The following is a 14,174-nucleotide window of genomic DNA, read 5'->3' as shown; positions in this document are numbered from 1 at the left end:
ACAAATCATATTTTATCTCTAAGATCTCAAATTCACATTAAATAAAAGAAAAAAAAATCACAACTTATTTATAAAATCTCAAATTCACATTAAAATAAAGATAAATCAAACACAATTTATCTCTAGCAACCTTTCTATCACATGCTATATCATGTTAATATAACTGGATTGAAAATAAAATCAAATTATAATTTGAAATCAATTTTTTAATAAATGGCTAAATTGTCACTCTCTCATTTTCATTTCTTCCGAAAATTTTCTTTGAGAGACAAAATCCATTTATAAAAAAATTATACAATTAAAATAAGATTAAATATTAACGTTTTCAATTTTATAAAATAAAATAATATTATAATTTTATACTACTTTATAATTACAATTAAAATTAAAATTAATATATTTAACATGCAAGTGTTTGATTACTAGTAAAAAAAATAAAACCAAAAAAGAAATCCTGTCTTTATTTACTTTTTTTTAAAAAATTTAAATACAAGATTTATCCGACGGTCGTTAAATATGGTCAACACAACAGCTTTGTACAGCGTGACAAATCTGATTACAGGGGTGTAAACAAGTGCGCGAAGCACCTTATCTTTCCTCCATATTTTAGAAGAAAAAAATGTAGCAAAAAAATTCAATTTTAGAAAATGATAATAAATTAGCAAAGGCTCTTCGATTCTATCTCCTCGTAGATTCAGGCAATCCGATTTCACCGCCATGGGAGGAGGAGAATTCGTTAGGGCAGCGGCGAAGATGGCCGGAGCTGGAGCCGTTAACGCTGGTGTCCGAGGACCATCGGCGGTGCCTCCGTTTGGGAAATTGCTTCGCAGCGCGTCGAGACCGTCATCGGTTTTCGTCGGATCGTCTTCTCCAGTGCCACCTGCGAAGGCCACCGCCGGTGCCGATGTGGACGTTGTGCAGAAACCGACGTGGGAGATCGATGACTGGGAATTCGCTAACTTCGAGGACGATTTGGCCATGGACGCTACTGGACTTAAACCGAGGATTGTATTTGGAGCGGTTCCCAGTTTCGAAGAGGCGAAGGAAGCTACGACAGAGGTGAAGGAGGCCATGGATAAGTACGTCGTGAATTTCTATTCTCACGAGTTTTGTTTGAATCAATGAATGAATTGTTCTGTTCTGTGCTCTGTGGTTTTTACCGAACTTAGTATCGAATTTGCTCGTTTCCATTTCATTAGGGTTGTGAATAGTATGTATAATTGTATGTTAAAGAAACGAAAGCGGAGAACAGTGAAATTGAAGACAAAATTAATCATAATACTCCACATATCATCGAAGGAAGAAGTATGTTTTTGGATCTTCTCATTGTTTATTTGGTATACACTGTTGTTATTTTACCTGAAGATCCATCTGGAGAGCCTTAATCTGTTGTTATTCCCTGCCCCTGGCTCCCTATTACTACTCCCCAATCAAAATCATGTTTCATGGGTGAGCTTGTTCTTGATGTTTTTGGGTGATTTTGTTTCAGGGTATACTTGTCGTCTTCACCAGATTCTGGTGGATCGAATCTGATTGTACCTTCAAACAGTAAACTAGAATGCGAGTCTTGTTTATCTAATGAGACAAGTTTACAGTCGCAGACTTCGGTGCCTCAGCATGCAATTCAAGCATTTAGGCTGCTCAAGGAAAGTGCTGAAGCTCAGGTAATTAAACTAGTGGACTTCTCTTTTTTTCTTTTTTTTTTTTTTTTTTTTTTTTTTTTTTTTTTGCTTTCTACCCACAAAGATACTTTGAAGTATGAATATCAATTTGTTAGGCCAATGTCAAGTAGTTTGTGCAATGATAAATATATTTGGTTTCTTGAACAAATTCAATTAGAAGTCTGATCTTCAAAGTTTGAACCCTAATTTGAGTACTGTTTTCTCCTTTTCAGACTGTTGTTGCTTCAATTGCATCTGACCCAAATGTTTGGAATGCAATGTTGGGCAATGAAGCGCTTAAGAGCTTTTTGCAATCATATCAGACCAGTAAGACTTTGTTCAATGTTAAATTTGGGTTTTAAAGAGGGGGGGAGAGGAGGGGGGGGGGGGGGGGGGGGTTGGTGGAAACTAAAACTTCTCATGAATGACACACGATTATACTTGTTGCAGACAAGGTACACGAGTATCGTGAATGTGAGGAGCTTGAAGAGGCACCAGTTGGATACGCTGCGCAGTCGCAAAATGAGTCAAGAAATGTCTTTCAAGGGACATTAGAATATATTAAAACTTCGATCGATGACATGCTGACTAAGGCATCAAGTTTACTTCAGAAAATATTTGGATCCTCACCAGCTGAAGTTTCTGGAAATGACAAAGCAACCTCTGAATACACTACAGAGATGGCCATAGGATCATCAATTATGGGACTGGTTGTCCTCGTCATTGCTGTGCTGGTTTTGAAGCGAAATTAGATGTCGAAACTATGGTGCTTTCTTGAATAAATTTGTCGACTTTTCGGTCTTTGAATCTCTTATTCTGTTCTGGTGATCTGAGACATACTACTGGGTCTTTTTGAAGCATACATGATGGAAGGAATAGTTGTAATTATTAGTTACTGCACTTTTGTTTTTGGTTATTGCCGACTTTTATACATGTGCCGGGAGTTTTATTGTATGTAATGTCTATATATAACACATAATTAGTAGGTTGACTGTTTGATATAACCTCAAAAGAAAGCTGTATCTGAATGTTTATGTTGAGTTTTCAGCTGGACAGTTGGGTTCAAATGACTACTTTTACAGTTTCAAACAGAACAAAGACATTCATCAATTTTATCTCACTGGACATGTATAGGGAGAAAAAAAAACTAAAAAAAAAAAAGGTCAGTAACATTTTTTCTACTATAAATATTAATTAGTCTTCTCTTTTCCTTTCTCAGAAGCTGCAAGGCTGTTCAATCTTACATTTTATTGTTTGTTATAAAGATACAAAATTGATTAACAGTATTCTACAGCTTAAAAAGAGAGGGGTGGATGGTTAGGGGGACTGAACTCAATTGCTTCCATTAAAGCTTTTTCACGCAGATCAACCCTTGCCATTCTCCACAAGAGCTCAGGAGAGAACTTTGGTGAATTAATCAGTTGAAATGTACATTATGTCCTCCTTCGCTATGTGCATTTGCCCTCTGTCTCTTCTATTTGGGGCCTGTGTCCTGTCGGGTTGGCCTCGCTGATAAACAAACGGACACTCAACATCAATACTCAAGTTATTCCAATGGTAAACCATAAACACACAGTCAGGTGATACCTTTCTCAAAACGAATGAAAGGTATAGATATGCCACTTCCCACTCATCCGGAGATAATGTACCTGCATTCGTCGACAAGGCAAGAATGAACATTTCTACACATCCAAAAGCCCCCATAGAGCAAATAAGTTACAGCCAAAACTTACTCTGATCTTGGTTGCCATCACCCAAGGCACCAAGTCGTCGCATTAGATCCACGAATACGGGTTTTTTCAAGTACTCGTGCACAAATTCATGTGAGTTCTTGACAAAAACCAACTCTAAGTCATACTGGAGATTTTTAAACGAGAAATAAACTCAGTAGGTAAAGAATAAAATGTTCAAATTATTACCAACTCTCGTGGGAATGAAAAGAACAAGCAACCAAACAAAAAAAGAACTTCCAAAAGTACAAAAAACAAAATAAAGTAGCGAAAGTACAAAGTGCGCAATGGAGAAAGACACAAAAAACATGGAAACAGAATCATGACACCAGAGAGCCACTGAAGCTAGACCAACGAAAGAACAATCAGCAGCAAAACCACAGCTCATAGAACGAAAATTTGAAGAGAACCAGAACAGAACTAGCTATGACGAGGGGGAAAAAGTTGAAAGCAAACCCCTACTTAAACAAGGAACATGCCGCAAGTACGAAAGAGATAGATAGGTCCACAATAATATCTAAAACATTTTATGGAGCTTCAAAAATGTTGTGTCCGGCACCGAAAGCAGAGAAATTTTCTTCCAACGTAAGGATATGGCTAATTCCACTGGGATCTTCAGAGAATGAGTCAAAGATTCTTCCATAATCAGGATCGAAACTACTAATACTGAACCGGAATTGTCACTGGCATCCGAAAAAACCTCCTGTATGACATCTTTGGAAACAACTTTTGGTTGGAAAAACAAAAAACCCTGTGGAAGGGGATGAATCCCCCATTGAAAGCTCTTGAGAAAATCCCACAGAATGAAAAACTCTTGAACAAGATCAATTCAGCAAGATTAGAGATGGAGTCAACCCACCTAGAAAACAAAGTAGGATCAATCTGATAGAACCTGAATATATTGAAATATAGAAAGTAATGGAAATACAAGATAAACCAAGTGTTCGAGGTACTTGAACCCTCCCAATCTTGAGATAACTCTCAAGCCCCAATTCATATACCAAAAATTGCTTATATTTTCCATTCTCCCTCCCTTCTATTTATAGCCAACTTCCTTAACCAACTCCCTAACTAATTACTAATACTAATATACCCCTAATATTCCTCTAATACCAACCCTATCATTACCGGTCCCTAAAACACACCTTGTCCTCACGGTGTGGGTACAAAACAAAAAATACATTTTTTTAATCAGTAAAACAGCCGTAAATTTATTTAAATAAATAAGCCCTAGATGAAGTATTAAATTCATAATCCTTCCTTTTCTGCATTTGTGGGCCTCCACAATTCATTAAGAACCACCAGCCCATTAGAGTCCAGCCCAACATTAGGCTGCTTTCTTCCCATGACCTGGGCCCACCTTCTGAAATCTCACGTGGGTAAGGCCTTCATACTCACGAAATCTCCACCTGCGTCTTCCCCACGTCTGCATTCCTCGCCGTCGATGGTCTCTGGTCACCATTCGTCGCACTACTTTCTTACAAAATTTGCAGCCCCTTCCCCAAACTCTTTTCTCGGTTTGTCTCCACGATCGTCACTGGCGATAGGTTCCGTCAACAATTTGTTCAAGGTCCCATTCCGATCCCTCTGCTACCTCTGCTCGTCCCTTGCGTCGAAACCTTTTCCAGTTAATCGTCTCCCACCTTCAAACCCTCAATCGCCGATGCTCTCCTCGAGGAACTTTCGCCTCTATCACCAAGAACACATCCTTATGAAAATTGCACCAGCACCGTCCCTAAGGTTTCTTCTCCCATCATTGCTGCTCGTACCTTTGCCGCCGGTAATGGCCCCCGCCGATGATTTTATTTTTCTCTGACCATTCCAGCAATCATTGGCTCCATCTCCAAAGCTTCACCTGCATCCGTGCTTCCGGTAATGGCCTCTAACATTCTTCTCTTTTCTCTTCTTCCGGACCATCGTTTTCTTTCTTTCATTCCTCTTGTACTTTCTTTTCTTTCCTCATTTCTTTTCCGATTTCTTGTTCATCGTCCTCGCTTGAACTTCACCTCCTATTGGACCCGTGCTGCCTCCACTGTCCCACACCAGAGGCTTCTTCGATCTCTCATTTCCCTTTACGGCTTTCTGCACACGAAGATTCGGAGGTTCCCTTCCTTCTTCTCCTTCACTGCTTGTAGCGTTTTTTTCCTCCATGCCAACAGTTCCTGCAACTTTTTGCACAGAATCAGTTTCCAGCACATTTTTCTTTGGTTCCACTGGTGCTGGTTCCATAATTCCTCTCTCTTTTGCTGTCAATGCTCCTTCCAATGAAGCTGACCCTCGATCACCACCCATCCAAGTCTCCAGGCGATACAAAACCAAATTCAACTGCTCCAACAGAAAAGCCAGCCTTCCGTTAAGCTTCTTGAATTGAGAATCCACTCTTGATTCCATTGTTGCTTGCTTCTCTACCACTTCAAGCAACTGATACCAATTGATAGAACCTAAATATATTAAAATATAGAAAGTAATAGAAATACACGATAAACCAAGTGTCGGAGGTATTCGGACCCTCCCAATCTTGACATAACTCTCAAATTCTAATTCATATACCAAATATTGCTTATATTCTCCATTCCCCCTCCCTTCTATTTATAGCCAACTTCCCTAACAAACTCCCTAGCTAATTACTAATATACCCCTAATATTCCTCTAATACCTACCCTATCACAATCTCGCCATTGCCTGAAGATCTAGCGGTGAGTAAATCAGATTCACTGCTTTCCATTACATGGAGAACATTTCCCAGAAAGGGATCTTCTAAATTCGACCTCAGTCAGAAGAGAACCACAAAGATTATCTTCTACCTCAATGCTGCTAAGTAGCAATCCAGTAAATTTAGAGTTTGAGAAAAAACAGCTTCAATGCAATTGCGATTCCAAAATCGTAAAGGTAAGTTTCCTGGAGAGTAACGTAATCCAACATCCACAACCGTCTCAGCCTTGTTATGATGAAAATTCCCAATTTTCTGCCACCTTCCCTTTTCACCAAGCCCTCTTAACAACCTACCATCTCCTATTTGAAGGAGTGCTTTGTCTGCCAAGAAAGGATTAACAAGACAATCCTCTTCAAAATGAATCATCAGATCGGAGCTTGAGAAATCTCTCTCCAATGAATTCCATTTAAGCTTAAGAACCTCTTTTTCTTGTCTAAACCAATAAGACTAAGGTTGGAATTACATCCCCCCATACTCGGAAACCCCAGAATTCAGACTTCGTGGCTCAGGCTGGAGGCAAATTCATTGCACTTCAAAATCTTCCCATCTTATTTCAGTCAGACTTGCCTCTGGGAAATGACTGATTCCCCATGGCCCACATACTCTAGCAAAGTGACCTTATTCATTTCCTAAAAAACTAACCATCCTTTTTTGTTGATTCCAAAGGGACCACACTGCTTCTTCGAGCCCCACTCTTGGAGATGAAAATGCATTCAAAACTCCGACTAAGTAGGTCATACCTCTTAATTAAATGGAAAATTCCAGCATCTACCCTATCTTATCTGAAAAAAAATTGCTTCCAATGGAAATTGCAGGTTAAAAAATCTCTATTTTCTGCAATGCAACTACTTAAAACCATAATGTAGAACAATAAAACCACACTAAAATAACCAGACTAAACAAAAAATGGAAGAAACTACTAACATACACTTCATTTGCTTTATAGGGCACATTTATTAGTTTAAAGAGACAAGTTTTTTTGTGTGAACAAAGCAGATCAGCCTTTTCTATAACAAGAACAAAGCAGAATAGCATTTGAGAGTTCATTATCTAGAAAGTAAACATAGTTATCTTAGGAGTAGCAAGAGGGCGAGAAGAAGAAAAAGGTTCCATAAAAGTATTTGTCAAGTTTTCTTCCTTTGCAAGACTTTCAAGTTTTCAAGTGAGCCATTACCTCTTCGGCCAACGATTTGAAAACATGAAATGGGACAATCCATTCAGGGCAATCAACAGCATCCTGCAACAGGAAGATATCTCCAATATAAAAGCCAAAACGAAGAAGCATAACCAAAAGGCAAGGAACAACCACCTCTCAGGAAATTGAGCAATCTAATAAGAACTGCAACACCCATATGTTACATACCTCTAGATGAAACAAGTACTTTATACCAAAGGGGCTGGAAGCGTTAAATTTCTGAACCAAGCAAAAATGAATAATTGTCAATTGCAGTCTCAAGAAAATAACTGAATACTACATCAAAGCAGGGAACCAAATAAAAGGGTCAGCTTTCACCTTTTCAGCATATTCTTCATCAAAGCGTATCCAATAGACACTATTTCCAAACATCAAGCCTTGAGCTGTAACCAAAAAGCATCTTTATGTCAAAAACATTTTCACACATACATATAAAAGAAACCGAACTTTTATTGAAAATAATGAGAGAATGTAAAAGGATATACAAAAACACAATCCCACCAAAAGGAACTCCAACTCTGATTACAGAACAACCTAAAAGAATCACCTCAACTTGGTAATTACCAAAATCACCCCTAAAAGTTATCTCCAACAGAGTCTTAGTGGAAATATAAATAGTAGTACACTGTATATTCAAAATAGAGAGTACCACATCACATCACTATCACATGACAATTTATCCAGTCGGTATCATAAGAGTCCATGACAATTCATCTCAAAACAACCAAAGAGTGAGGTGAAGGTAGCATCCAAATCTCCTCATAGCAGATGCTTCGTCTTTGAGACAATAGAAAGAGATTTTTCCTCCCTTTGAAATTAGCCTCAATTTCCTATCTTGTTTGTTTAAAACTTCAGAATATCAACTTCAGTTTTGACAGATCCTTGACGTATTACTCACGACTTCAGCTTTTACAAATGAATACTGTACCTTACAAGTCTTTAGGTTCGTCATATGGGTATTCGTGCGCTTTTAGTTCTTCGACAGTGGCATATATTAATACCTTGTTGTAAACTTGTGAGGAGTAACCGCTAAGGATTTCAAGGGCATTAATGTACTCTTTTTCATTAATGTTAACACATTAACTTTAATAGTAAGCAACACGGTGTATAAATGGTGATTGACATCATGCAGAAACCTAGATACAAAAAAGAATTTAATATATTAACATCTGCACTTACACGACACCACCCATTTCTCTGCTAGTCCATATTAGAGCAAAAATTTCCATTGCTAGATGATTTAACACAAATCTTACTATATTATGTCATTTCCAGAAAAGTTTGAGACAGCTACGATATATATCTATATGACATGAAAATCTGGAAAGTCAAAACAAGAAAAATACCTTCTCTAAGCTTTTTAACGATCACATTAGCATCTGGCATGGTTCCAATGAGAATACCTCCTGGGCGAAGAAGAGCTGATATATTTGCTAAGGCACGTCGGGCACGGGCCTCGGTAGACCAAGAATAATGCAACGCAAACTGCAAGTTTTAATTTCAATGAAAAATTCAGAATTTGTTTGAATAAACTCTTGAGGGATCGATCGATTTTTTTCCAAGTGCATAAATTTTCTGTAACTACATGTATGGTAGAAAAATCCATCCATCTCGCTCATATTTTAGTGTGTCTATATTGTTCTTTAATAGGTTTGGATGATGCTAATTGCAAAAGATCTTATAGTGGAAAGAAGATACCAAATGTTACCTAACAAGAAGGGCATAAATCTTTGATATCACTCACCTGGCAACTGCAAATGTCGAATGGAGCATCATCTGCTAAGACATGATCCAGCCTCGCCTAATAAGCCAAATTCGTAGGTCAATTGAACAGTGTTCAACAAAAATCATAATCATAATCACATTATGTTAGGTGATCAGTTAATCCTGAGATCCATTTTTCAAACAGCACTGACTTAACAACGTCGCTATAATGGCCACTAGTACATTGAAAAGCTCAACAGTACAGAAATCAAGAATGTGTGCACAGAGAGAGGAGAGGATTGGATTTCAATTCACTAGCTGTTGATCTAAGTCCCACTACCTCATAACAATCTCCGCATATTAGGCGGGCTGGAAATGAGAATTTTTTACGACGCTGATGATGGTCAGCATCACCGTTGTAACGAGTACGGCAATCTTCTATCTGAAATAAGACACCATAATAAACTTAGGTAACTGATTCCATCACAAGGCACAGACTTAAGAAAATAAAGGGATAACAATCCAAGAGATTGTTTATTATTCTACTAAGAAGTTAGGCAAACTAATGAAGCAGAGATCTCTGAAAATAACAGCCAAATGAACAACTCTAGCTAGAGTTTCCACTCACTGATCCTTCAGCTATATCAATGCCAACATAATATCCAATTCTGGCCTTATCCCATTTGATCAGATCACCACCCTAGCAAGTGCAAAAGAAAAGTGTTCAACTCAGGAGTGAAGTAATAGCGACATTTGTAGATTAAAGAGACCCACTACCTTGCCACAGGCAAGATCAAGAACGGCATCACCTCGGCTAGCATAAAGCTGAACCAAGACGCTTTTAATCTATCCAATAAGAACAAGTCATGAACAAACCATTAAGATAATATAGGATTGAGAATCAAACACATGGTTAAAAGAATATATACGAATCAAAATACAATACATACCCAATTGTTAAGCTTCTTTAAATGGATGATAACACTAGCTTCTCGCTCTTCCAAAGTCTGATTCGTCCTAGCACTGTAATGTTCAGCCACTTTCCGAGCAAAAATCTTGGTGCTTTCATCTTCTAAGAACTCAGCATCGCCTAAAAAATGAAACGTACAGTGATTATAGTAATCCTAAACTTGAAATACAACTAACTACCTATATTATAGTAATTTCACTATTTATCTGCAAACAAGCTGAAAGTAAACCCACATTAAAAAAAATTACAACATATCCAAAAAGTGCAAAAACTTATTGGCAAAATCTGAAGAGTAGCACAAATTGAAACCATATAACGAGACCAATTAGAATGGCACCTTCTGGGTTGTACTTGAATCTGGATTGGGGAGGCCCCAAAGACGCCGATGGGGATTCTGAGTATCCTCGTTTCATAGCTACAGAGGGAAAGAAAGAACCTCAAGTCCACTGACTGTAGATTACAATTCAAATACGAAATAAAGGGGGTTTGTTTTTCTTTTTCTTATAATTTTTTGGGCAGTAAGACAACGGTTGTTGGTGTCCCCTGAATATTACAGTTGGTATCAGAGGCATTGGAATGATACTAACAGCAGTTGGTACCAACAGTAATACTCTGTCTTACTGTATTACAATTATTCAAATTCGAATCGTAACAACCCGACTACTTAGAACTTAAGAAGCCCGGATACAAATACGAGATATGGAAACAACACGGCATGGAACGGAAACGGCACGATGTTACTTTTTTAAAATCTAAAACACAGACACGGCAATGAGACATTTATTGAAATATACATTTTTTAAACTACATATCATTTTAATACAAGAAGGAAATTCAAAGTCAATGAGTTTATACGCTTATATGATTAAAAAATTAGTTCGATATATTTCACTCTATATTTATCATTTTTGCATATATATCTATTCGATATACTTGACAAGTGTTCGATGCATGTCTAACAAATGTTGGAACTTCTCTGACTTTGTACAAGTACAACTAGTGTCTTATACATCCACTGCACTAACAAATGCCCAATACGTGTCTAACAAGTGTTGGAGGTTCATATGTCGGACACAGTCACGCTAGTGAAACTAAAGGAGCCGTTTGGGGCACCAACTAGAAGTTGGTGGAGTGGATTATTATAGCTCACTCCATGTTTGGGACACCAAATATCATAGTGGTGTGTACAAGTATTTATAACCTACAATGAAGTATAGTAAATACTATTTGAAAACCCTTCTAGCTACAATATTTACTATTTTCCACTTATCCTCTCTTTTTTTCTTTGCTATAGTGTTCACTATTTTCTATCCAAACAAAAATAGTTTGAATCTCAAACACAAACTATTATAGCGTAGATTAAAATAGTCTGCATCCCAAATACTAACTACTACAACCCCCTAACTATTATAACCAACTTACTATAATAACCACTGACTATAATAACCAACTCAGCGTCCCAAACGCCCCCAAAGTGTTCATGCTTGTTAGCTTAGGACCTTAAACAAGGCCATTACTCATGCATGCAAACCACCCTAGATAAAACAAAACAATTCACTTGGCATTTATTCAAATAACAACATGAACGATGAAAGTAAACTAATTTCCAAAACTTAATCATAACCCTTAGGACAAAGAAGTTATAAAATAAAATGAGAAATTGACTGAAATGCGAAAACTCATGAACTATGCACTCTTCCATGGCCATTTCTAACAAAACTCTATCACCTGCCTAGGTCGTTTTTGCTCTTACCTAAAAAGTTCTTTTTCTTTTTCTAATGGTGAGTGTTAAAAATACTCAATAAGTTACCCCACCGTTGGGTTCAAGGTATACAAACACGTGCAATATGACTGTACTTAACACGTGCAATCTATGGTTTCCACTTCTTTCCTATAATATCTTGGGATGTGCACTACTTTCGTATTCATAGTTTTATAAACATCACTTTCATATAGATAGAACTCATGGGGGTGTGCATCACTTTCATACACCCCAATCCCTTCGAGGTATGCATTACTTTCATACATACCGACTCTAGCACATCACTTTCATGTATTAGACCCCCTGAACATTCGTCACTTTCATGCAGTTATATCATGCATGAAAAGGAGGGAAATTATTTAACATTTCATGATTCTTGTGAGCAATCATATATGCATAAGGTTCCACATAGATAAATCAATTTGCAGTATGGCACAACATAACAGATTTTTCATACATAAATATCCCTATCCTCCACTTACATGACATATATATACACTATTGCATTCACTTCACCTAATAATCATGTCATTCATAAGTAATTGGCATATACAATTCGTGGCCTTCAAAAATTCATGACTATTCCTATTCATGGCTATGAATGTAGAAAAAAAAACACCTAACCACACCCTAAGGCATTCCAACGGTAAAGCTACTTACCTTAAAATTAAAACCAAACTTTCAACAAATAAATTTCTCCTCAACTTACGGAACCCCAAGTCCAAATCACAAAACACAAACCAAACTTAACTCCAATAGGGACTAACTCGTATGGTAAAATCACCTTAAAATCCTTAAACCACTTACCCAAACCGTTATTTGATCCCGATCCTCCTCAAATCCTTCAATAATGGTTCAGACCTAAGCTTAACACAAAAATTAAGGGTTAGAAACCAATTAAAACAGCCTATGGTGAAATCAAAAGGGAACGGAGCCTAACACCTATTAAAGACTCGCCGAAAAAGCTTATCACGTGCTGGACGCCGTATCAATCTCCTTCCAAATCACGAATCTAGGACCAACACGCAGTGGGTAAACTAGATTTAAGCTAAAGAGGTTATGGGTAATCAAGAACCAATAAGAAATCCAAATTAAAATCACCAAAACTCCTACCCACTGCTCACAACCGGAACCGGCGGCGGCGCTGTGACAGAGAAGAGAGTGAGGAAGGGGAAGGACAATCGGCAGAGAGAGAATCCCACTGAGTGAGAGAGAGGAACTACCGTAGAATTGAGGCACGGGCAGCCGCGTTCGGCGGCTGGCAAAGTTCGGCGGAGGTTGTCGTCCGGAGTGGAGGCCACTGCGGCGCTGGCGTGCGTGAAGAAGAACGGAGGGCTGGGAAGAAAGAGGAATCGGGAGAAAAAGAGAACGAGAGAGCGGTGGACGGGGGGAGGCGTTTATTCCTAAAATTAACCCCTACATGTTGGAAAATTGCTGAAACTATATAAAAAATTATGGCTGCTAGAAAATCTAAAAAGAGATTTGAAAACAATTAATCAATACAAATAGTTCTATTTCATGTTTTTAAATATATCTGTGGGAGAGATGTCCAATTTTTTCGTGGATCCCACTCCGAACGATGAATTCCCATTTTGGCGGACGATGGGAGAGGAGTGGAAGAAAAAAAATTCCTAGAAAATTAAATGGGACGAGAACGGATAATGCATTGTCTATCCCTGTCCCACCTTTAAGCTTTTTTCTTATATTTGTTAAAATAATTTAATGTTATATTATTTATTTTCATTAAATAAATATATATTTAAGTTTCAAGATATATTATTTAATGGTCAAAATAATGAATTGCTGCAAAATATATATATATATATATATATATATATTTGAATTCTAATAAATTTAGATTATGTATATGTATAACTTGATAGATGACTATTCCCTTCAACTGGAAAAAATTAAGTAATTTTTCTTTAAAATTCAACGGGTGTTTGAGGCGAGGAGTTGGTTATTGTTGTTCTAGGTATTATAGTTGGGTTATAATAGTTTATATTTGAGGTATAGATTTTTAGTTTGGATTATAATAGTATGTGTTTTAGGTGTAAACTATTTTAATTTAAAAATGAAGTAGTAAACAGTGTAGTAAATAATTAAAAAAATGATGAACGTAAAATAGTAAAGACTATAGCAAATATGAGGGTTATGAAATAGTGTTGACGATAGCTAATTGGGACTACAAAATAATATTTACTGTAGTAAACTATTGTTATTATAGTCTTAGGATAGTCCCTGCTTCAAACATGGCCTAATTGTTCATGAAGAACTAATCATATAAAAGTTAACCATTTAATTCAAACTTTTCCATAATAGTGATTTATATTAATTGATTTTATTAAAAAAAAAATCAAACGGAGAAACACGGGAGCAAGGAAGCTATCCCCGGATCTGCTCGAGCCCGTGGACATCTCTATTTGTTAGTAAATTTAG

The 14,174-nt window shown here is 37.2% G+C and overlaps 2 protein-coding genes across 5 annotated transcripts; one reads left to right on the top strand and one right to left on the bottom strand.

Moving 5' to 3' along the window:
* The first annotated feature begins 640 nt into the window (after positions 1–640).
* Positions 641–2,665, top strand: LOC120086407. Its single transcript, XM_039043040.1, has 4 exons — positions 641–1,079; positions 1,490–1,664; positions 1,895–1,988; positions 2,112–2,665. The coding sequence occupies exons 1-4, from the start codon at positions 718–720 to the stop codon at positions 2,411–2,413; spliced, it is 933 nt and encodes a 310-aa protein (XP_038898968.1). The 5' UTR covers positions 641–717; the 3' UTR covers positions 2,414–2,665.
* Positions 2,666–2,833: 168 nt separating this feature from the next.
* On the bottom strand, positions 2,834–13,182 carry LOC120086406 (mRNA cap guanine-N7 methyltransferase 1). 4 transcript variants are annotated; one of them, XM_039043037.1, is made up of 17 exons: positions 12,959–13,181; positions 12,849–12,879; positions 12,678–12,772; positions 12,543–12,596; positions 10,311–10,388; positions 9,954–10,093; positions 9,781–9,849; positions 9,632–9,703; positions 9,344–9,445; positions 9,044–9,100; positions 8,646–8,784; positions 7,618–7,682; positions 7,468–7,518; positions 7,279–7,341; positions 3,395–3,518; positions 3,249–3,310; positions 2,834–3,170 (listed from the first exon to the last, which is right to left on the bottom strand). In XM_039043037.1, the coding sequence occupies exons 5-17, from the start codon at positions 10,384–10,386 to the stop codon at positions 3,075–3,077; spliced, it is 1,116 nt and encodes a 371-aa protein (XP_038898965.1). In that variant the 5' UTR covers positions 10,387–10,388; positions 12,543–12,596; positions 12,678–12,772; positions 12,849–12,879; positions 12,959–13,181; the 3' UTR covers positions 2,834–3,074. The 4 variants fall into 4 exon arrangements, with proteins under 4 accessions (XP_038898965.1, XP_038898964.1, XP_038898966.1 ...); XM_039043036.1 differs by having other exon boundaries at positions 12,678–12,747; XM_039043038.1 differs by lacking the exon at positions 12,849–12,879 and having other exon boundaries at positions 12,678–12,747.
* Positions 13,183–14,174: the final 992 nt, after the last annotated feature.

This window comes from Benincasa hispida, chromosome 9 (genome assembly GCF_009727055.1).
Source record: "Benincasa hispida cultivar B227 chromosome 9, ASM972705v1, whole genome shotgun sequence".
Classification (NCBI taxonomy): Eukaryota; Viridiplantae; Streptophyta; class Magnoliopsida; order Cucurbitales; family Cucurbitaceae; genus Benincasa; species Benincasa hispida.
This window is presented reverse-complemented; position numbering and strand designations above follow the sequence as displayed.